Source organism: Giraffa tippelskirchi, chromosome 9 (genome assembly GCF_054371585.1).
Source record: "Giraffa tippelskirchi isolate mGirTip1 chromosome 9, T2T-mGirTip1v1.2.pri, whole genome shotgun sequence".
Lineage (NCBI taxonomy): Eukaryota > Metazoa > Chordata > Mammalia > Artiodactyla > Giraffidae > Giraffa > Giraffa tippelskirchi.
The window spans coordinates 56,041,364-56,064,739 of NC_137283.1; the positions used below are offsets into that span (position 1 = coordinate 56,041,364).

General features: G+C 53.2%; 1 protein-coding gene across 5 annotated transcripts; it reads left to right on the forward strand.

Annotated features, from left to right (window-relative positions):
• The first annotated feature begins 78 nt into the window (after positions 1-78).
• Positions 79-23,376, forward strand: XPC (XPC complex subunit, DNA damage recognition and repair factor). 5 transcript variants are annotated; one of them, XM_081530732.1, is made up of 16 exons: positions 79-244; positions 6,370-6,565; positions 8,657-8,775; positions 11,036-11,159; positions 12,039-12,123; positions 12,962-13,119; positions 13,377-13,497; positions 15,079-15,168; positions 15,975-16,850; positions 18,096-18,256; positions 19,398-19,479; positions 20,344-20,478; positions 20,561-20,730; positions 21,227-21,320; positions 21,717-21,806; positions 22,631-23,376. In XM_081530732.1, the coding sequence occupies exons 1-16, from the start codon at positions 157-159 to the stop codon at positions 22,835-22,837; spliced, it is 2,796 nt and encodes a 931-aa protein (XP_081386858.1). In that variant the 5' UTR covers positions 79-156; the 3' UTR covers positions 22,838-23,376. The 5 variants fall into 5 exon arrangements, with proteins under 5 accessions (XP_081386858.1, XP_081386861.1, XP_081386860.1 ...); XM_081530735.1 differs by having other exon boundaries at positions 15,975-16,604; XM_081530734.1 differs by having other exon boundaries at positions 8,657-8,768; positions 11,140-11,159.

Genomic DNA, 23,376 nt, shown 5'->3' on the forward strand with positions numbered 1-23,376 from the left:
CTAGGGCGGAGCTTCATCGGGAGCACGGGGTGGGGGTGTGGCCTCTGCGAGAGGGCGGGGCAGCGCTCGCCCCGCCTCGGGGCGCAGTCAGCTCGCGGGGAGCGTCCGGCGCCGGCGCGGTGCTTCCCTTGCCAGGCGAGTCTTGCCCGGGCAGAGATGGCTCGGAAACGCACGGCTGGCCGGGGTCCCCGCGGCCAGACGGCCAAGGGCGAGACCAAAGCCCGGCGCGAGGAGGAGGAGGCGGGTGAGAGCGAGGCCGAGCCGGGCTTGGCGGGGAGAGGCTGGAGGAGGGCAGGAGGCAGGCCGGGCGCGGGGAGGGCGAGGCCGGCCTCCCGCGGGTGCGGGAAGGCAATCCTGCTCCCACCTGCGCGGAGGAGACCGCGTCCGGGTGACCGCGGGAGGCAGGCGGCGTGCGCCCGCCCCGGGCCACCCAGACGTCGCTGCGCCCTGAGCGGTTCCGCCGATCCTGGCCGGACCGCGAGCTCGCCTGCGCGGTCTCTTCCTGCGCCCTGCCGCCCGCAGGGTCAAGTCCGGTCTCCTGGCAGATGCAGAGGGTGAATAGTCAAAAGGGCACTTGTTTTGTGCCCCCACGGGACCAGCGGACCCGTACTTAAGAGTGCGGGAGTGTGCTGATCTCCTGAATAGTAGTTGTACAGTCGCTACGTCGTGCCCGACACTTTGCGACCCCATGGCCTAAAGCAAGCCAGGCTTCCTTAACGGTACCTTCAGCTAAATCCCACCCTAGAGCCCCAGATTTCGGATCCCAGCCGACTTCTCACGTGCATATCGAATAGGTTTCTTATATTTGTCCTGGGCAAACTAAATAAACCTGCCCCTTGCGCACTTACCCCATCTCATTGATCCCTTCATCACTTGTTAGAACAAACCCCTTTTCTTTACACTGCACACCTCCAATCCTTCAGCAGGTTCTGTCAGTTCAACCTCAGAACCCTCTCAGATCTCTCCACTTCTGTTTATTTTCCTGGCCACACCCCCTGTCCGAGCCACCTTCACTTTTCAGATGAAGGACTGCAGTCATCTGTTTACTGGTCTCTGTACTTCCTTTCATCTACTCGCAAGAGTTCTCCATGCGGCAGCGAGTGATCTCAAGGAAAAAAATAAATGAGGTCTTGCCACGCTCCTACTTCAAACGCTCTGGCTTCCCATTGCTCTTGGCATAAGATCTAGATTCCTCACATAGCCTGCAAGGCCCTACATGATTTCGCTGCTGCTACTGCTTGTGTTGTCTGCTGCTGCTCTCTTCCCCAGATAATCTCCCTGTTGGCCTCCTTTTGGTTCCTCAGGCACTCCACGTTATTTCTCACCTGAGCCTTTGCCTTTGATGGTCCCTTCTCCCTCGAATGTTCTTCGTGGCTTTTGCCATGGCTGCCTTCTATTCCTTCTGGTCTCAACCCAGGCACTCCTTGAGTGTCTTGCCTAAGGTGGTCTTTCCCAGGTACACCTCATCACAGAGGATCTTGGTAATTTATTTGCTTCCTTTTTGACCTGTCTTAACCAGGTAAGCTTATGAAAACATCTTATTTTTTGCTGTATCTCATCTTGTCCTCTCCACTTCCCTGCATATACTAAGTGCTCAATAAATAGTATAAATAACTGTATAATGCATGCAGTAGGAGGAATTTCTGCGGTACCTCATATAACTGAGTAGACGATTGGACCAAATCACCAGTAAGGCCCCCTATGACACTAGATTGGGTAATTCTGTGATTCTGCAGGGTGGTTGTGAGTTTTCAGTGAGGTAGCACATAAGGCTCCAGGTCTGGTCCGGGTGAGGTGATCAGATGGACTAACTCATATCATTCAAACTATGCGTAGGCAAGGGGTGCACTCAAGCCTCACTCGCACTGTGCGAGCCAGTGGAGCTATGGTAAGTTTCCAAGGCAGCTTCCGGGAAGAGCTGTTGTCTTTGCTGTGGTTGGTGGAGGAACAGTTTGGCTGTGGTTTTGGCTGCAGCTGAAATTGATTTGGTGACTTGTCACTGTAGCGTATAACAGCACCACAGTGCATGCAAATAAGTGACCCTTGGCTGCTTTCAACAGCCAACTATTTGTCTTCCCATTATATCTTTGTTTCTATTAGGGCCCCTCTAGTTTCTACATACTGAATCTCAACATTCCTTCATCGATTTACTCCTTCCTCATTAACTCCTTCAGCAGATACTTACTGAGCACCTGGCTATTTTCAGGCCCAGCTATAGGCACTGGAAGGGTAGCAGTGAACAGGACAGGCAAGGTTCTGCTCTCATGATGCTTGTAATCTGTGGGGAAGCGGAGGTAGGACAAATAAGTTAAAAAACAAATTCCCATGGTATTAGGAGCTATGAAGAAGGCAGAGTAGGTCTCTGTAATAAAACTGACATGGGCACAGGGAAAAAGCAGCAGTCAGAATCAGTGGTCGAGAAGTCCTGTCCGAGGACATGGTGCTTTCAGCCAATTACTGGCTGTAATGAAGGGGGCTTTTGTAGGATGTGGGCAAAGAGAGCTCTGGGCAGAGGAATCAGTAAGTTTAAAACTCTTAGAAAGGAATGTTTTAGAATTGAGGTGAGAGAAGTAAGTAGGAACCTTAGGTTGGAGACCAGACTCAGGAGTTTGTATTTTATTCTTAGTGCTCTGAGGTGCTGCCGGCAGTTCTAAGCAGGTGGGGTTTTTTGGTTGTCGTTAAATTAGTAGCTGGCCGAGCAAGCCCCGTGGTTAATTCATGCCCTGCTGAAATAACCAGGTTATGTAACAGTGTAGTACAGTCGGCCCTCCACAGGTTGCACATCTGTGGATTCAAGCAAAGTTCAATCCAAGGTTGGTTAAATTCACAGATTTGGAACCAGGGGATACAGAACAGAGGGCTGACTGTAGCAGACAGCTCTAGATCTTGGAGAGTCTTGGAAAATGGCCTTTTTTAAAATTATAGTTGGCTTATTATGCATTAGTTCAGATGTACAACAGTGATTTGGTATTGGATATTGGATTATATTCCATATAGGGGCTCCCCTGGTGGCTCAAACAGTAAAGAATTCGCCTGCAATGCAGGAGACCTCGGTTCAATCCCTGGGTCAGGAAGATCTCCTGGAGAATGGAATGGCCACCCACTCCAGTATTCTTGCCTGGAGAATTCTATGGACAGAGAAGCCTGACAGGCTATAGTCCATGGGGTCACAAATCAGACATGACTGAGCGACTAACACTTTCACACTTAATACTCCATAAAAAGTTACTACAAAGTATTGACCATATCCCTGCGCTGTGCATTACATCCTTGTAATTTACTGATTTTATACCTACCACTTTGTACCTCTTAATCCTCTTCCCCTATCTTGTCTCTCCCCCTACGCCTTTCCCCACTGGTAGCCACTTATTTGTTCTCTGTATCTGTGAGTGTTTTTGTTTTATTTGTTCATTTGTTTTATTTTTTAGATTCTGTATATAAGGGAAAACATGGTATTTGTCTTTCTCTTATTTCACCAAGCATAATATCCTCCATGTTGTTGCAGATGGCAAGATTTCTCTTTTATGACTGATATTTCTGATTTCTTTAGATGGTAGGTTAGGTTGTTTGCGACTTTTCCTGTTTCTTGAGGTGGGCCTGTATTGTTATAAGCTTTCCTCTTAAAACTGCTTTCGCTGTGTGCTGTAGATTTTGTAAAATTGTGTTTTTTATTTTCACTGTCTTAAGGTATTTTCTGATTTTCTCTACAGTATCATGAGTCATCCATTGGTTGGTTGTTTTTTGTAGCATCCGATTTAGTCTCCGTGTGTTTGTGTTTCATTTTTCTCCTGTAATTGATTTCTAGTTTCATACTGTTGTCATTGGAAAAGATACTTAATACATTTTCAGTCTTGAATTTGTTGGGACTTGTTTTGTGGCTTGCATGTGATCTGTGCTGGAAAATGTTCTATGTGCACTTGAAAAGACTGTGTATTCTGCTGTTTTGGACACAGTATCTTGAAGTTATCTATTAAGTTCATCTGGTCCAATGTGTCATTTAAGGTCACTGTTACCGTATTGATTTTCTGTCCGAATGATCTGTCCATTGATGTAAGGGGGCGTTGAAGTCGCCTACAATTATTACTGTATTATCTTCCTTTGTTTCTGTTAATATTTTCTGTATATATTCAGGTGCTCCTATGTTAGATACATATATGTTTATAAATGATATCATCTTCTTGTATTGGCCCCTTTATCATTATATAATGTCTTTGTGTATTATTGCAGACTTTGTTTTATAGTCTATCTTGTCTGATATGATTATTGCTGTCTGAGCTATATTTTAGCTTCCATTTGCATGGAATATCTAGATAATAGCCCCTTGATACTCTGGTGCACACACAAAACACACACAAAGAAAGAATAAAGGGAAAAAAATGTTATCCATGTGTCTACCATCCAGAAACCGCCACCACTGAATAAGACTATATTTTCTTCTAGTTTGTGCCTTTTTGTGTAGTAGAAACTATATAAACAGCTTTGCATTCTTAGCATTTTATCATATATCTTTTTCCTTTGTCCTAAAAGATAACTGAATTATATATCATTGTGTGACTATACCATAATTAATGATTTAATTAATGTCCATTTAGTGGATGGGCATTCAGATTTTTAAAATTTTGGATACTATGAATGATGACACTATGAACTTTCTTTTGATTCACAGTTTGTTTCCCTTGTTCTCACTTTTAACTCCTCTATTTTTCTATTCAAAGCACAGAAATGCATGCCTCTACCTTTTAACCAACCAAGTAAGTTTAGAGAGGAAGAAACAGTACTTCTGAAGCAACTTCCCACCTGCATCTTTAGATTAGTAAACTATTTAGCATCTTATTAACAGAGGGCTAAAAACCACTGTAACTGTAAGATCTAGAAATCCTGGTTTTCAGTATGCCCTACCAAATTGTCAGGTCATAAATAAAACTTTTGGCCTTGAAATAAGAAATCTGAAGAAACAGAACTGAATCAGTGATTTTAGCCAGCATTAAAACAAATGCTGCTATAAGGTGAAATTTATTAAAATTTAGTTATGATTTTTTTTTTTTTTTTTAGCTCAAAAGGGACAGTCTTTTTCTTCCATGCAAAATTGTATTCTTGGGGACTTAAAATACGTATCCAGGGAGTTAGCAGTACAAACCATAAATGAAAGGAGTGAATTAATTTGATATTTTAGGTTAATATCGCAGCTCCTTTTGGAACCTCAATAAAGGTTAGAGTATTTTTGTTTTCCAATATTAATTGAAGCAGAGTTGTGCAGAGGAAAAAAGAAGATGATTTATTTCAGATTTAAGATAATTTGTGGGACTATATTTGTAATAGGAAAATATTTTCCCCTGTTGTATTAATACAACATATGTAATATAGTTATATGTTAAGAGACCATGCTTTTAGATACCCTAGTTGAACTAAAATGAATAGTGTATGCATTTTTTATATTTCCTTTTAACAAAATTTTGTTTATTATTTTATTTATTAATTATTAATAATGGTTAGTTATTAAAATAAAGTTGTTTTTCAATTACTGCTGACTTATTCCAACCCTAAGCTTGCCGAGGGGCTTCCCAGGTGGTGCTAGTGGTAAAGAGCCCACCTGCCAAGACAGGAGATGTAAGAGACAGAGGTTCGATCTCTGGGTCAGGAAGATCCCCTGGAGGAGGCCATGGCAACCTGCTCCAGTATTCTTGTTCGGAAGATGCCATGGACAGAGGAGCCTGGCAAGCTATAGTCCATGGGGTTGCACAGAGTTGGACATGACTGAAATGACTTAGCATACACGCAAGCTTGTATGAGTGACATTTGGGTTAGATTGGATAGATTTCATAAAGTATGTGTTTTGAGTAGCGTTTGGTTTTAAAAGACGGCAGAAGCTTAGATTAGGGGAAATCATTGTCGTGCAATCATTCACTCATGTCTCTTTGCCACCCCATGGACTGCAGCATGCCAGGCTTCCCTGTCGTTCACACTCAGACATGTTTATAAACTTGAAGCTTTTCACTTAGTAGGAGTGGATTATCTCTAAAATAATTAGTCTCAGCAGGTAGTAATAAGCAAGGTGTTAATTAATGGATTGATGTGTTTTCCTTGCTGGATATTAGCTAAAATTTAAGGTTTGCAGTTAGGTTTTATGGGTCGTGTGCTGGTGTCTCTATAGCCTTAGGAGGTAGAACAGAGTAACTGATGAAGGAAGTGTGTACTGTGTAGACCAGCTGGAGGTGGAAGGGGCTGAACGCTGGTTGTTGACCAAACATAGGATGGTGATGGACGTCTGGAGAGAGGTTCCCAGAGAGGACTTCTGTGACCCTGCCCACGAACCTGCAGTGTCTCCGCTTTTCCTATGCCCCTCCTCTCATGTTCCGTGTGGTCATCTAGATGTCTTCGAAGATGAGAAGCCGCTAAAGAAGAGCCCTCCCACAAAAGTTTCCCGAGGAAAGAGGAAGAGGGGCTGCGGTGATCCTGGGGGCTCAGCAGACGGTCCAGGGAGAAGGAAAGTGGCCAAGGTGTCGGTGAAATCTGAAGAGCCGCAGGTTATAAAGGACGAAGCCCTCGGCGATGGGGAAGATTTCAGGTGAGATGGCGGAAAACGCCTCGGCCAGGCCTTGGTTGTTCCCATCAGGGAAGTACGACTAAGAAAACCTGCTCTTGTTGCTCGTCCCTGGGGTCTGTGGAAAAGGTGGGATCTTTAAACAGCCTAGGTAGCGCTCGGGCCACTGGTAAGCCTGGAAGAGTGGTGCTGACTGTATAGTTGACCTCGCAGCCTCTGCAGATGAGGACCACAGCTTGCAGAAAGTGAGTTATTCGTGGCTACACAGCTAGATGGTAGCAGAGACCAGGATGAGACCCAGGTCTTCAGCTCCTGGCCCAGTGCTGTTTCTACCACACAGACACTATGTAAACGAGGCGTTTCCCCAACGTCCCAGCCAGGACGTCCTGCTCCCCTCGGGTTCGCTCCGCTCCTGCCCAGCTGGATGCCCCCCTTCACTCGACACGTGCTCACGGTCTGCCTGCAGCCCAGAAGCCTTCTGCCACCTTGACGATGCAGAGCAGAACTCGTCTGCCCCTCGGTCCCAACTGATTCCTCCCCCTCTCCCCCTCTGGCTTCTTGTTGCATCTCTTAAGAGTGTAACTCACCTGCCTTGTGTTACACTTGCTTGTGTCCATGCCACACACCCCTGTGAGCTCTCAGATGGCTGTTAACACTTCCTTGTGTTTCCATCAAACCCTCCTGTGAGTGCACAGACGGCTGTTACACTTACTTGTGTCTCCGCCATGCACTCCTGTGAGTGCGCAGACGGCTGTTACACTTACTTGTGTCCATGCTGCACACCCCTGTGAGCTCTCAGACAGCTGGAACCATGCCGGCTCATCCCTGTATGCCCCGTGGCATCTAGGGCAGGGCCTCTTACAGTGACTGAATATATTGATAATGTGGTGAACAATGCATGTAAACCTCGTGACCACTTGGTCATCTGCCTCCGGGGAATGTTGCAGGAGGGAGTGGGGGGTGCGGGGAAGAGGACCAACAGAGAGGCCGCAGTTCCTGCTTCACGTCAAAGATAAGCCTCACTCTCAGTGTTGGCTCTCCCAGCAGCCCCCAGTCCTGGCTCGGGAGGTAGCCCAGGACAGGGCAGCTGTGGGAAGGAGCACGGGAGGCACGTGGCCTCACCACCGTCATTCACTACCTCCTCTTCCCTAAGACTCTTCCTTGGAACACCACTGAGCTTTGAGCTTCCCGCTCCCACCTGCTGGATTCTTTCTACAGAGAAATCCACGTACAGATCAGCCAGGATGCTGCCAGGGAAGGCCCGGCTCCCCTTTTTGCCTCTAGGCTGGGAAGTGACATTTCTCCCACATGTTCTCTTAAGGGGATATTTTTGTTTCTGTGCTTTTGAAAGGAAGCGGCAGGCTAAAAAGGGAGTGTCTTGTCTTTTTAGAGCTGAAGTCTGAAGCTTGTTAATTTAAGTATCTGTGCTAAAATTTTGGGTAATAGTCTCACTGGACACCATGTGTCAACTCTTACAAAAGCTAAAAGTAACTCGGGTCTCTAAAGATGTTTTATGTGTGAATTTGCAGAAATATTAATACATCGCAGGTGACCAACCCCTGAGTCCTGAGCCAGTGTGTAGCCAGCTGCATGTCTACACAGTTCTGTGCCTCCCCTCCAGCCGCCTGTGTTCCTTACGACACACCCCCACGTACCTAGGAGTTAAATTCTACCAGCCTCAGTCACCTTTCATCTTACCTCTCAGATCAGCAAGTGTGAATCCTTCCCTCTTTCTTGCTGGTGTCTGGCTGCACACGTGCGCACAGACATCACAGCTTTTCCTTCTGGGACCTGCATTCTCTTCGTGGTCTCGTTTCCCTTTCCCGTCTGTTTGCAGACAGCTGTTTCCCTTCACACAGCCTCGGGGTGCGGGTTCATCACGCTCCTCCTCTTCCAAAGAAACATCTAGTATTAGACCCCTGATCAGAGCCCATCCTGGTGGGAACCCGAGACTCGGGCTAATGGAGGGCGTGAGCCTCAAGAGCTCCCAAACCATCTTCAGCTAACGGCAGCAGAGTCACAATAAACAGAAGGAGCCTTGAAAGGGGAGCTTAGCTTCCACATAGCACCGGGACGTGCGAGCTTTCTTCCCCTTCCTCTGTGATCTCTGCGCAGGGACTCACCAAGCGCCCGAAGGAAGGGCCAGCCCCCAGAAAGAGAGGCCGCTGCGGACAAAGGCGGCTGCCAGGGGGAGGACGAGGAAGACAGTGAGGAGGACTGGGAGGAAGTGGAAGGTAAGTGACCCCCTCTGCTCTCAGAACGGGTTCATCCTGTTCTCCTGCTTGGTTCTGTTTGGAGTCATGTCACTGCAGTCCTGTCCTTTTCCTGGAAAACTAGGAAGACAAAGATACGGTCACAGTAGGGACTTGTTTTGATGTAAGGCACAGTTCACGACCAGGGCACCCCAGAGGGCCGTGCCTTCTCTTCCTCTGGAGGCACTCAGCGAGATAGAGATGCATGCTCACGCGCGCCTCGGGTCCAGCTTTGCCCCTCGTGCAGCCCCGTGGGTGAGGGCGTCCAGTGGTACAAGCTGAGCTTTTTTTCCGGACAGTCGGTAAACACTGCGCAGTCCCTGTAAGCCAGGTGGTTGTGGGCAAGTGTGACGGGCCTGGCGCATCCTGTACTCACAGTAAACAGCGGCCAGGGTAACCAGCTTTGAACCCTTGTACCTAGCATGGCTTTTCCTTTTGAAAATGTTCAAACCTGCAAAGAAATGCAGCCTGGAGTCCAGGCTCTCTTCGCCTAGATGCCCTGACCAGACCATTGTGCTATACTGAACACGTCTCTCTTTCTGTAACTCTGCTTGTGGGACTACGTGAAAGTAAGTCACAGACATCCTGACTCTTCACGCATAAATACTTCAGCATTTATCTCCTGAGAGTAAGGCATTGTCCTACCTGATGAAATATTGTCATCACCTCATTAAGGCCCTGATTACTGTGAGATGATCCATTATAGCTGCCTTTTTTTCTTGTCTTTCCCCCCCCCCCCCAGTGCAGGATCTAATCAAGGTATTTGGTCTCTCTAATCTAGAGCAGAGACTCCACCCACCACCTTCTTTTTCTTTTTTTTTTTTGCTTTTCATTGTTTTTCAGTCATTAAGTCATGTCCGACTCTTTGTGACCCCACAGACAGCAGCACGCCAGGTTCTCCTGTCCGCCACCGTCTCCTGAAGTTTGCGTCAATTCATAGCACTGTCTTTTTTTTTTCATTTTGGCAGATTCCTGGCCTCTTGTTCTGTAGAATGTCTCATGTTCTGGTTTGTAATGGTGGTTAGTTTGTTTGAATGCCACCCTGCATGTCCTATGAACTGTGAGTCCAAAGACTTGGTTGCCTTTAGAGTAAACGTTCTTTGGCAGGAATACTGCCAATGGCAATACTCAATATTATCATTGAGCTCTATACTTTGTGGTGCATCCACTAAGGGGCACCTGATGGCAGCTGGTCCTGCTGGTGATGCTAAGCTCCACCGTGTCTGTGGTACTGCCTGACTGTGCCAGTGTAAAGGTAGATTTTCCATCTGATTCTCTGTGAATATCCTGTGCCCCACTTTCTACTTAATGGTATTGGTGTGATCTTGACTGAATCAAAGATTGTTATAGTGAGCATTGCAAAGTGGCAATATTTTGATTGTCATTTCACGTATAATTATTAGCTGACTTTGATCTGTAAAGCAGAGGTCTCCCCTTTAAGGACTGTTTTTATTTAGTCATTTAGCTTGGGTATCACTGTGGGTGTAAAAATTCAACTATGTCAGCAGTTATTCTCTGTATCCTTTTGACCTTCAGATTGCCCCCACATTTGGCGAGCAGGAGCCCCTTTAAGTAGCCACGCCGTGGTGTCTGACGTGGCCTCAGTAGTTTCTGAGAATGTTTTTGTTCTTTGGCACAGTAAGACGTTCCAGGGTCTCCCTGCACCCACATTGCGGCAGAGCTGGAATTGGCACACAGAAACCAGGGTCTCAACACCGGTGGTGGTCATTGCTTCTAGGCCCAGAGCCGCTTTGAAAGGACCTTAGCTAATGAAGTTCACCGTCACATCCAGTTCAGCAGAGTTAATTTCAGCCAGTGTTTACAAGCAGCGTAGCAGAGAAGGAGATGAAAAAGATGCATGCCTTGCCATGTGCACGTTTACAGTCGCGTCTGGAAGTCATGCCCCTACAAAGCCAACTGTGGGGAGCTTTACTATAGCAATGCGGAGAGCAGGACCCTGCTCCCGAGCATCGGCCCCACGGCACCAGGAGCCTGTGTCTAACTCACCTCCCTGTCCCTGTGTCTGAGGGGCTTTCCCCCAGGGCTGCTGCTCTGGGCGCTCGTGCAGGCTAATGGGACCCTTAGACGTGAGCGCTCAGGGCCTCTCTTAGGAACTCACAGCAGGGGTCTCGACGGTTTCCTGCCTCACTTCCTCCACCCCAGCAGAACCTCATTGTTGTTCAGTACACTGCCTCTTATAACAATAATTGTTATCATTGATTTAAAAAATTACTGTTGCTAGAAGTTAGTGAGCCCGTGCCGGGTGACGTGGGGGAAAGCACAGCCTTCTCCGCATCTGCTCTGCCCGTGAAGCCAGTGGAGATAGAGATTGAGACACCGGAGCAGGTGAAGGCCAGAGAAAGAAGGTACGATTAAGCACTTGCTTCTAGATTTCCATCACATCTCACCATCGGCAGCTGCTCCCCATGAAAGCTTTTGAAAAACACATAGGAGACGCGGGCTGAGTGTCTAGGTTGTCAGGAGCCGTAGGCGAGAGAGCCCTGGGCTCACCTTGAGGACTAGAAGGCAAAACCTTTGTGTCCAGGCGAGCTCAGACGTGCCAAGGACTCTGCAGGTCGCCTGTTACCATACTGACTCTTCAGCACAGTGTGTGAATGAGGGCCCGGAGACTCAGAGGCTAAGGAATGTTTCCGCTGTGAGTGGAGGAGCCCCAATCTGTGTCTGTCAAGCTGACCCGACCCTCTGGCTTGCGTCCTGCGGCATTGCTGTGGGGCCTGCGGCAGTCCTTCTGGGGTCCCCGGTCCCTCTGCAGCCCCTGGTAGCCTGGCCGCACGCAGCGCATCTCCTGGTAGTTAACTGGCCCCAATGGGACCAGCGATGGGCACTTTATCAGGCGTCAAGGAGGGAGATATGAGAAGTCGTTCAAGAGATTTTCTTAAAGGGGCTTGGGACAGAGACAAGAGGGATTTTACAGCAGAACAGCATTGTACTAACAAGCGCCGTGTGCTGACCTCACGTCAAGGCAGTGGGGCCCCAGGAGGTGGGACAGCTGGGGGTGGTCAGAAGGGACGTCCTGGGGCACCCGCTCGGGAGGCGTGGCAGGTGCGGGTCAGGGGAGGGAATGTCCTGGGCCAAGGTTTGCAGGTGAGGAGGGTAGGACCGGCCAGTGGCAAGTCTGCTGGGTAGCACGGCCTGAGTCATTGCCCCCGAAAGGCATCGACGGGGATGGGCGAGTGGGGTCAGGCTTCCCCCTCCACTTTGGGATTTTTCAATGTGCGTTGCAGTGAAAAGATCAAAATGGAGTTTGAGACGTATCTTCGGAGGATGATGAAACGTTTCAATAAGGAAGTCCACGAGGACACGCACAAGGTACGGCCGGGCCGGAGGGGCGGACGGACCCTCTCCGATGAGGAGGGTGGCGTGCGGGGCACTGGCGTCAGCCACGCCTCCGACTCTCCTGAAGGGAAGTGGGGGTGATAAAGGGGTGATAACGGCGTCTGCCTGGGAGGGGGCCTGAGGCGTGAGTGGGGAGGACGCGTAAGGCGTCAGCTCAGCACTCCCTTCCCCTCCCTTCACTCAGCTGTTCAGTAACACTGGGTCTGACTCAACTGGAGGCGCGGTGGCTCCTGACTTCAGCTGGCACTTACTGGACACACTGAGGCTTCGTAAGGAGCCTGGCGTTGCGGGGAGAGAGACTTGCATGAAGCTTGTCTCCTACCATTCAGGACCTTCTGTCTCACAGACGGAACAGCAGAGACCTCAGAACAGGGAGACTCAAGATGCAGAACGAGGGGAGATCAGTGTGGGCCTCAGTAGCCGAGGAAGGCCTCGTTTAGGAGAGGGGTCGGGGCAGGTCAGGAGGAGGACAGCGAGGGGAGAGGCCGAGAGGCCGACGTCAGGTCCTTTAGACCCCAGGCTTCGTAACATTTCATCCGCAGATCCTTCAGGATGCACCTCCAAAAGGCAAGACCTCTTAGAAAAAGGAAGTTTGTATTTTGCAGCTTTGAGACTTGATTGTTTCTCTGAGGGAAGGAGCATCTAGAGAGAAGAGCGGGGTGAAAGACAGAGCCTTGGGAAATGGCAGTGCTAGGAGCTCTACTGTTTTGTATATAGAAATGACAGCAGGTATTTCCTGTCCTCCAAACGTCTTTGAATTCGGCAGCCAAAATCCCTCTGGTTTTCAGGCTTCCCATTTCCCTCTTCCCAGGTTCACCTGCTGTGTCTGCTGGCAAACGGCTTCTACCGAAACAGCATCTGCAACCAGCCAGACCTGCGAGCCATTGGCCTCTCCATCATCCCAGTGCGCTTCACCAAAGTGCCACCCCGAGATGTGGACGTCTCCTACCTGTCCAACCTGGTGAAATGGTAGGGCCCTCCGGCCTGTCCTGCAGAGCGTAGGGCAGGATTTGGGTCTCAGAGGCTGGTTGCAGGTCAGTCCCATAGATCCTCCTCAAGGGGAAGGTCTGAGCTGGGTCTTCAGGAGTCGGTCAGACAGGCTGGGAAGAGGAGCATGGCCAGGGGGCTCCTGAGCCCCTCTCGAGGCTCCTCCTGTGAATTCTGGCCGAAGGAGGACAGGGTTCCTCTTTGCCCTGGACACAGAGAAGTTCCTGGTTTCTCTCCAGGTTCATCGGAACGTTTACAGTGAACGCGGACCTCTCGACCAATGAGCAGGACGGCCTGCAGACGACGCTGGAGCGGAGATTTGCTATTTACTCGGCAAGAGATGACGAGGAGCTGGTCCACGTGAGTCACGCCCCAGCAGCACCGTGCTATGGGTCTGAGAGCCAACGACAGTGGCAGTCACGCGCCACGTACCAGTCAGGCCATTTTACATAGACTTCCTTGCTCAGCTCTCATAAGATAAAAACAGGTACCGGAGCTCAGAGAAGCGGAATCGCTTCCTTAGGGCCATTCAGTCTAAGCATTAGAGTCAGGATTGGGACCAGCCTGAGAGCTAAAAGCTGCCCCTCTGCTGTCTCTCCTCGGCATCCTGCAGTAGTAAAGCACTCAGTTTTGGTCCGGTGCCCTACAGTTGTTTACAGGATTCCAAAGTGGGGTTTAAAAGTCCCAAGGAGGGACTTCCCTGGTGGTGCAGTGGCTAAGACTCCATGCTCCCAGTGAAGCGGGCTTGGGTTCGATCCCTGGTCTGGGACCTAGATCCCAGATGCCACAAGTAAGACCGAGTGCAGCCATAATAAATAAACATTAAAAAAAAAAGGCCTAATGTTGGCTGCAGAAATCCTTAAGAGGGTGTTTCCTTACCTTCCACGTTGGGCAGTGACCTGGCAGATGGCTATGTGCCGAGGAGGGTTCTGTCCAGGAGCCGTAGCTAAGAGCTTCTGTGCAGACGCGGTTTGTCACACGCTCAAAATGCCCTCAGGTAAAGCTCCATCTCAGTGAGACAGGGAGAGACATGGTTTGTCCTCGAAGATTCCTGTCAATGCACATACTTGTGTCCGAGCCTCAGATTCGAAGATTCCTGTCAATGCACATACTTATGTCCGAGCCTCAGATTCTGTTTCGGGAAAGACGCAGACATTTTGTATCTTTTTTTTGTGTGACATTTTGTATCTTTCGAGACCATATGACCGGCATCTTTACTTTCTCTTCCGATTTGGCTCGAAAACATCTGCATATCTGGCCAGGAATCGTGCTGTTAAACCACTAGGCAGAGGAGAACAGTGGTATTTCAGTATTGCCCTCCCAGACTTTGTTCCTGTGTATCTGTGTACACGTTTTCTTCCTGCAGTTTTATTAAGCAAAAACAACAGTTGTTTTTTATTAAAAAAAAAAAAAAGTGAGTGGTTCCATTCACAGTGCTGTACCACCACTGCCTGTTCCCAAATGCCGTCTGCCGCCCCAGAAGGGAGCCCTGTGCCCACGACATAGTTACTCCCTTCTCCCGCCTCCCGCCTCCCCGGTAGCGGGCAGCCACCGACCTGTGTTCTGTCTCTGTGGATTTACGTAGTTTGGAGCCTTCACATGAAAGACAGCACAGTACAGTCAGCGCTCATTGTCTGCCACCTCCGCGTTCACAGACTCAGCTGACTGCTGATCGGACGTCTCTCTGCAGGCGTGGAGCCCGCAGAGGCGGGACCCGAGGGTACGGAGGGTGGGCTGCTGCACCCTGCTGTGGGGGGCATCACGGATTCGGGAACCCAAGCGGGTCCTGGCAGCAGTCCTTGCAGATCGCTGAGGGACAACTCCGTGACCTTCTATGTCCGGCTTCTTTGACTTGCCAAGTCTTCAGGGTTCACTCACCACACAGAATCACTCCAATCCTTATATCTTTTCTAAGGATAAGCACGTTCTTTCTCATTCTAGATATTTTTGCTACTTCTCCGGGCCCTGCAGCTCCCTACCCGCCTTGTACTGTCTCTGCAGCCAATTCCGCTGAAGTTATCAGCAGCAAAGGTGAGATTCCCGGGCCTTCCAGAGAAAAGGGTGGGTGGTCAGGGAGGAGTGAGAAATTACCTCAGGCTTTAACAGACCTGCTCATTAGACTACTTTTAAAGGCAGTCTTGACGGAGCAGGCTTCCTCGGAGCAGGTCTGGCTCAGGTGCTGTGCAGGGAAGCTGGGTGCGGGGGTGGGAATCTAGCAGCCTGGGCTTTGCGTGTGCAGAGGGGCCTGCAGGCCGTGCTCCTTGGTGCTCTGGTTTCTGGTCTGTGGATGGTACAACAAAGAGGTGCTCGTCTTCCTCAGCGGTGTGAGGTGAGGATGGGGAGCCTCTGAACTCCGCCATCATCCAGGAAGGGGGATGAACACTGCTCCTTGAGGGTGCTGGCACTGTCTGAAATTCGGTCCAGAAGTCAAGTTTATAATAATTAATCTGAATTCTTAATAACACGACTTTGCTTGCAAAGTGCCTTATGTGCAAGATGGGTACTCCTGCTGAGGAGACTGAGATTCAGCAGTGACGTGATTTATCTAAATCAGATAAAACGAAGACGCAGAAGTGGAATTTGAACCCGGGTTTGTCTGTTCCCACATCCTGTGCTCACTTTACGATGAGAAGAATCAGACTGTGGGCTTCTCTCGGGTGCTGTGGAATTTAGTGAACGCTCTCTCACACCCGCTGGAGGGTAGCCAGCCCGTCACTGAGCTGGGGACATCTCATGTACGCTGGTGCTCCAATGGGACTTAGCCCTGTTAGATGGCAGAATCTTTATCATATCATTAGTTAAAAAAGAAAAAAGCAGAAATTTCCTGTTCTGTTTAGGGAAAGAAACCTTGCAAGGAAAGATCCACAGAGGAACCTGGGGGCTCCTCAGAAGCTTCCAGCCACGCTCCTGGAAAGCCCAGCGGAGGAAGCCGAGGAGAGGACACGTCTTCTGAGGGCGCTGGTGGGGCCCGTGCCAGAGGGAAGGGGGGCAAGGCGGCCGCAGGCAGGAGGCCACGGGGGGCGTCCCCGTCCAGCGGGGAGGACGCAGGCCAGGCTCGGGGGCAGAGGCGGGGGACCCAGAGGCGCGCGCAGGCCCGGAGGCGGCGGGCAGCCGCCAGGGTGTCCTACAAGGAGGAGAGCGGGAGTGACGCAGCCAGCAGCGGCTCTGACTTTGAGCCTTCCAGCGGGGACAGCCACCTCCCGTCCGATGATTCTGAGCCTGGCCTGCCGAGGCCGCGGAGGGCCCCCGCCCCTCGGACGACGAAGGCGGGGTCCAAGAGCAGGTCCAGGTCCCAGCAGGGAAGCCGCCGTCTACCCCCTGGCTTCGCAGAAGCATCGGCGAGCACTGCGGGCAGTAAGCCGAAGAGAGGCAAGAAGCCGTCGGGGGATGGCGGGAAGGCAGGCGGACAGGGAGCGGCTGGCGTGGACCAGTGGCTGGAGGTGTTCTTGGAACGCGAGGAGAAGTGGGTGTGTGTGGACTGCGTGCACGGCGTGGTGGGCCAGCCCCTGACCTGCTACCAGTACGCCACCAAGCCCGTGACCTACGTCGTGGGCATCGACGGCGGCGGCTGCGTGCGCGACGTCACACAGAGGTATGACCCCGCCTGGATGACGGCAACCCGCAAGAGCCGTGTGGACGCCACGTGGTGGGCCGAGACCCTGCGCCCCTACCGGAGCCCGCTGGTGGACAGGGAGCAGCGGGAGGACCAGGAGGTGAGGACCAGAGGCTCGTCGGCCCTGCGCTGGGGGGTTTGGTGGTTGGCTCAGTTAACTGTCAGAGCAGCTGGGGCGCTCCGGTGATTAAAATCAAGCTGGGGTAATTGCAGCCTTGATTTCACCAGCTACACATTTAGGCCCCAAGAGATGAGCTGACTTGGTATTGGAACCCAGGTTGCTCTGGTTCCAAAGCCTGTGTACTTGCAGTTACTGCCTGGTTAGAAATGCAGAGCTTGACATAAGTCAGGTAACTCATCCCGAGTAAAAGAGAAAAACACTCAGTGTAACCATTCCCCCCTCCCCAACTCAGCGTGCGGCTGCGCACAGGCGTGCAGCCCAGCATCCCTGCCGCAACCCTGGACTCTCAGCTCCCAGGAGGAGCTAGGAGGGCTGAGGAGGCACCTTGTTGGGTGCGGGGCGCGCGGGGGAGCTTGCTTAGGGTGTGGCTCCGAGGTGATAGGGTTGCGGCGTTCGTGTGGAGCCTGTCGTGACTCACCTAGTTCATGGGCTTGCTCAGAAGCTGGCCACGTGGGATCCCCCCTGCCTCCCCATGTGCTGGTCTTCCCTGTCTGTCAGGGTCTTGAAGAGACGCTGCGGGCAAGCCCAGGAGAGCCGCAGAGAGGGATGAGGGTGAGGGCAGTGGGGTTGCCCTGGAAGCTGCGGAGAGGACAGGCGTGGGTCGAAGCGGACGGAGAAGCTGTGGGTGTCGTCCTGGTCTCTGCGGGAGCCGGGCCCCGGAACCTGCATCACAGAATCGTGGTGTCACGGTGCGGCCTCCTCCCGAGAAAGGCTCTGCTCGGGCCGGCCGCACTGTCAGAGGGCAGGGGTGACTTTTCCAGTGCCAGGAGCTGCAAAGCCGCCAGACTGTGCAGAGCTTTCAACACATCTGCGTCTGTAGAGCAGAGCGCCAGGGCACAGCACAGGGCAGCAGCCCTGGGGCCCCGAAAGCCCCATGCTACCATCTGCTACCCGAGCGAGTTGTTTGAGGGTCACCCCCACCGAACCTGGGCCTTCCCCAGTGGCTCAGTGTTAAAGAACTGGCCTGCAATATAGAAGACGTGGGTTTGATCCCTGGGTTGGGAAGATCCCCTGGAGAAGGAAACAGTAACCTGCTCCAGTATTCTTGCCTGGAGAAGCCCATGGACAGAGGACCCTGGCAGGCTACAGTCCATGGAGTTGCAGAGTCAGACACGGCTGAGCACCCATGTAGCACACCTGGCACTGTCTCTCTGGCCTTTGCAGTTTCAGGCGAAGCACCTGGACCAGCCTCTGCCCACCGTCATTGGCACGTATAAGAACCACCCTCTCTATGCCCTCAAGAGGCACCTCCTCAAGTACGAGGCCATCTACCCCGAGACGGCCGCCGTCCTCGGGTACTGCCGCGGGGAGGCCGTCTACTCCAGGTGCGGAGACGCCGGGCAGCCAGGGGTGCGCAGCCTTCCGTGGGCCGGGAGACAAGCTTGACCGCGTGTGCCTGCTGTGTGCAGCTGCAGGGGTGGGGCGTGGGGGAGTGTGTAACAGAGCTTAAAGCCTGAAAGTTAAAACCACAGGTATTAGGAGATTGGGGGCAGGTTGATCTTACAGGAGGAAAAAGAAGTAGGTCAGGTAAGGTTTATATGGGCAATTAAAAAAAAAAAACACACACCCCAAAAAACTGAAGTCAAACAAACACATAAAAGGAAGGAATAAAGGATTTCATAGTGAAAATTAAAATGACTGGATATTTTAACGGGTAGAGAGTTTCAGCCTGGGAAGATGAGAAGTTGGTGGTGGAGATGATGGTGGTGATGGTTATGTAACATTGCCGTTGAGCTATAGACCTGAAAATGATTCAGGTGGTAAATTCTATGTTATGTGTATCTTTTCTACAGTAAAGAGAAATTGCCAAAGAGAGGAAGGAGAAATAAACATGGAAAATGAACAAAAAATATAGTTAAAACTGAACAAGGTTTTTAATAACATGAGTAAAACTTAACAACCAGAAGAAATTTAAGAAATGGTAATAGAAAATATTAGAGACTTTTTAAAAACATTGACCTGCAAGACCAAAAACTAGAGGATGTTCTTGGTAAATGGGAAAAGAAAGACAAAAGAGGAAACTTCGGGAAACGCACAGGAGTAGGTGGTTCAAGTCCCCTGCCTGGGAGCTACTTCCTGTGGGTGACAGTGTCACCCCGACCCTCTGGTTAGGGTCTGTGTGGGAGCTCCCTGTCCCCTGCCTGGTCAGGGGCCCCAGCCGCCGCCTGGACACTCGTTCCTCTCTCTCTTCTGGTGTTCAGCAGCCAACTAAACCCTAAGGCAGGGGGACGCGCCTCACCTGCACTGCTAGGGCTCTCTGCCCCCGACCCGGCTGCTGGCACCTCCCCGTGGCAGGGGGGCACCGCCTGCAGCCGTTGGGGTTGGGGGCTGTGAGTGGACATGGCCCCCACAAGACGGCAGGGTGCTTGTTGGCCGTGGGCCTGACGGGGGTCTCCCCGGCGCCCTGTGCGAGGCAGCGGGGCCCGGTGGGTGTGAGCAGTCCTCTGTCTCCTATTGGCTCCTTAGGGACTGCGTTCACACCCTGCACTCCAGGGACACGTGGCTGAAACAAGCGCGCGTGGTGCGGCTTGGAGAAGCGCCCTACAAGGTAAGAGCCGAGGGGCGGAGGGCGGCCATGCGCCCCAGGGAGCCAGAGGGGAAGAGCGTGGACACGCTATCTGTCTGCACCGAGGACTCTGTGAGAGACAGGCGTTCCTGGGCACGCAGGAGAGCCAGGCCAGAAAGCAGCCCTCTGACCCCCCGGGGTATGCCTGAGGCCCTGGGGCTCAGATCTGTCCCTTGCGTGTTCGGAGAGGCCGCAGAGAGGACATGCCCACACCAGCTCTCTGTGGTCTCTGCTTGGAGTTGGCATCACGCATGAATTTTACAGACAGGAAAGCAGGAGCTGAGAAAGGGCAACTTGTCCGAGGCCTGAGCTAGTGAGATAGCGGCCCCAGGGCCCTGCCCTGCCCTCGGTGCTAACGGGGTCAGTCAGCTGCCCAGAGACACGTGAATTCAGCACAGACCGCAAGGCTGGGACGGGACACGGGGCCCCGCTCAGCCAGCAGAGGACAGTGGCCAGTCGTGAGCCACGGGTGCTTCTGTGAGATCCCTGGGAGGAGCCCTTTGGGTTGTTGAGACCTGGGGAGCTGGGCTGGGTAGGGGGCCTCTGGTTCGTGGGAAGGGATTGAGGCACAGGAGCTGGTCACGGCCCAAAGCAGGCCTGTCGCTCATCGGCCATGGGAACATCTCGGGTCGTTTCCCCTTCAGGATGGACCCGGGACCCAGCATAGCCCTTTAAGGCCATGACGGGGTGAATTGCTCACACCTCCTAGATTGCTCACCTGTTAAGATGGAGGGGATACTAATGATGGCAGCCCACCTCCGGGGCTGCTGGAAAGGCTGCACTGAGAACAGTACCCAGGGTGCTGGGAGCGCGTGGTGTGAACGGTGGCTACTCCCTCCGGTGTAGATGGTGAAAGGCTTCTCCAACCGGGCCCGGAGAGCCCGCCAGGCCGAGCCGCAGCTGCACGACCACAACGACCTGGGCCTGTTTGGCAGGTGGCAGACAGAGGAGTACCAGCCGCCGGTGGCTGTGGACGGGAAGGTAAGGAGGGCCGCGTCCGCGGGGGCCTGGACCGGGCCACCTCCCTCTGCGGCTGGCTGGACCCGGGCGCCTCCCTCCGCAGGTCCCCCGGAACGAGTTTGGGAACGTGTACCTCTTCCTGCCCAGCATGATGCCTGTCGGCTGTGTCCAGCTGAACCTGCCCAACCTTCAGCGCGTGGCCCGGAAGCTGAACATCGACTGCGCACAGGCCGTCACCGGCTTCGATTTCCATAAAGGCTACTGCCATCCCATGTGCGTGAGCGGTGTTCCGCCGAGGCCGCAAGGCGGGGCGGCAGGTTCTGGAGAAGAGGCGAGAGGCTCGCATGGGGTCGAGGCCCCCGGCTCTTACTTTCAGGGTTTTCCTCTGGGTTTGCAGGATTAGCCTCGATCCTCGACCTTTTCACTCTTTCCCTCTGGCTTCCATCCAGAGACGGCAAAGCCAGTGAAACCAGCACCCTGAGGCGCCAGATTAAACACTGTCCTGGGGGCGGTCAGGGTGACCGAGCAGCATTGGCATGCTTCCTGGCTGATGGCCTTGGCCCGCTCCCGCGGTGGAGGAGGGGAGGGTCCACCGCCTCGCCTTCCGCACGGGTGGTGTCTGCCAGCTGCCCTGGCCGGGACGGTGGACCGCCAGCCAGGAAGCCCTTCAGGGCCCGAGTGCTTAGGGACGGCCGGCTGTCCCCCGCGGCGGGGAGCAGAGAGGCCAGAGTGGGCGCGGGCTCAAGGACCGCATGTGCTGACCCTGCAGAACCGACGGCTACGTAGTCTGCGAGGAGTACAGAGACGTGCTCCTGACCGCCTGGGAGAACGAGCAGGCGCTCATAGAGAAGAAGGAGAAGGAGGTGAGCGGGCGGGGCCGGGGGCACACAGGGTGGGGCTGCCCCCCCAGGCCGCCTCGCACCACGGCTGCAAGGAGAGGGGGGCCAGGCCCAGCGCGATTTCTGGCTCCACCTGCCTCCCTGGGGGCAGCGGGCACTGGGCAGCGACCTGCCCGCCTGCCCCTCAGAACCCGGTCTCAGCCTCGCTGCCGACACCTGCCTCCTAAAGGGATTTGCTGTGGTCCAGGGCCCTCCCCACCCTCAGAGCTGGGACGAGTTACGGAGAGGTGTTTGGTTTCGGTGCCTCTCCCATGTGTCACTTCATGAGTCATAGGCCGAGCGACTGCCGACCCGCCGTGCCCCGTATCTGTTCCTGAACGGCCGTGCTCAGCGTCTCCCGTTCTCTGTCCGCCTCTGCAGAAGAGGGAGAAGCGGGCTCTGGGGAACTGGAAGCTACTGGTCAAAGGGCTGCTGATCCGGGAGCGGCTGAAGCTTCGCTACGGGGCCCAGGTCAGTGTGGCCCCCGGAGGACGATGCACCCTGGGGAGGGCTCGGGAACCACAGGCCGCTTCTGCCCAGAGCTCAAGGCTGCTCTGCTCTGGTGCCGCAGACCTGCGTCTCCCTGGCCCTGCGTCCTGTGTCGAGAAAGGTGTCCCGGAGTCAGGCTGTGGGCCCTGCCCCGTCTGCACAAGTGTGCCCGCCGTGGGCTGGGCCTGGTGCTGAGCCCACTTGGGGACAGGTTTCTGCACCTCCTGGCCTCGTACTGCCCCTTGGGCTGCGACACCCCCCCCCAGGCCTGCCCACCCCCCCGGGCTCATTCAGGCCCTTCTGCAGCACTGCGGCCCCTAAGGGCTCCCGTCGGGGGCACAGATGCCCCCAGGCACAGCCACACGGAGTAGTCGGTCAGTACTGGGTCACAGACGTGGAAACGTGCTCTGGGAGCATCTGACCGCTCCACACCTGCATCTGCTCCCTCCTCAGATCCCTGACGCCCCCTCCCCTGGCTCCATGTTCCCACAGGCTCCTTCCTCCTACCCCAGCTTTCCGCCCCTGCCTCTCCAGACTCAAGGCCTCCAGGGCTGCCCCCTCAGAGCATCCGACACTGAGTGTTAGTGCTAAGTGTTTGGGCACTTTTCTGGTTCAAAACCCAGGAAATAAGTGCAGGGCGCCACTCAGTCACCTCCTGGGTTGGTCGCGGCTCCCTGTGGGCAGTCCCTCGGCCTTAGCCCATGTCCCACGGCCGCGCTCCGGGACCCGCGGTCCTCTGGGTCACACCCGGGGTTTCCTGACTCCGCTTCTTCCACTGTCTTCCCCACCCTGGCCCACCCCCCCAGAGTGAGGCGGCTGCTCCCTACATGGACACGGGAGGTGGGCTCTCATCAGACGAGGAGGAGGGAACCAGCTCTCAAGCGGAAGCAGCCAGGATCCTAGCGGCCTCCTGGCCCCAAAACCGAGAGGCCGAGAAGCCGAGGTACCCCAGGAGGACCAGGAGGGAGAAGAAGGAAGCGGCTGCCCACCTGTTCCCGTTTGAGAAGCTGTGACGCGAGCACTCTCCTCCTCGGCGGCTCGGCTGTGCCCCAGACCTTGCTCCCGGGCAGAGTCCTCCTGCGTCCGCACTCGAGCCGCTGCACATGGGCTCAGGCCCAGCCTTGGGGGCCCCTTTGCTGTTCCCAGGCGGCTCCTGACGCTGCATGCAGGCGGAGCGGGTCAGCGCAGGCCCCCTCAGGTGATACTGCTCCCTGCTTTGCCAGGAACACTTCAGGGTGGCAGAGGACTAGAACAAAGAGCTACAATAAGGAAAAACAAGGAGACTTACACATTACTAAGAGGCTTCCCAGGTGGCACTGGTGGCAAAGAAGCCGCCTGCCAGTGCAGCAGACGAAAGAGACACGGGTTTGATCCTCGGGTCAAGAAGGTCCCCTGGAGGAGGGCGCGACTTAAAAGTTAGGAAGAATGGATCAGTGTTTAACTAGACTTTATTCATTACTGGATACATTTATAAAGCCCTATACACTGTAGATATTTAGGAGAAATAACTTTTATAACATTTTGAGAAAAAAATAAAGCATTTATCTAAAAA

Excerpts from the sequence above, each read along its gene's own strand:
- XPC (XM_081530732.1), top strand. The coding sequence starts at position 157 with ATGGCTCGGAAACGCACGGCTGGCCGGGGTCCCCGCGGCCAGACGGCC. Across the intron at positions 245-6,369 it reads GCGCGAGGAGGAGGAGGCGG|ATGTCTTCGAAGATGAGAAG; the intron begins GTGAGAGCGAGG and ends GTGGTCATCTAG. Across the intron at positions 21,807-22,630 it reads AGCTTCGCTACGGGGCCCAG|AGTGAGGCGGCTGCTCCCTA; the intron begins GTCAGTGTGGCC and ends CCACCCCCCCAG.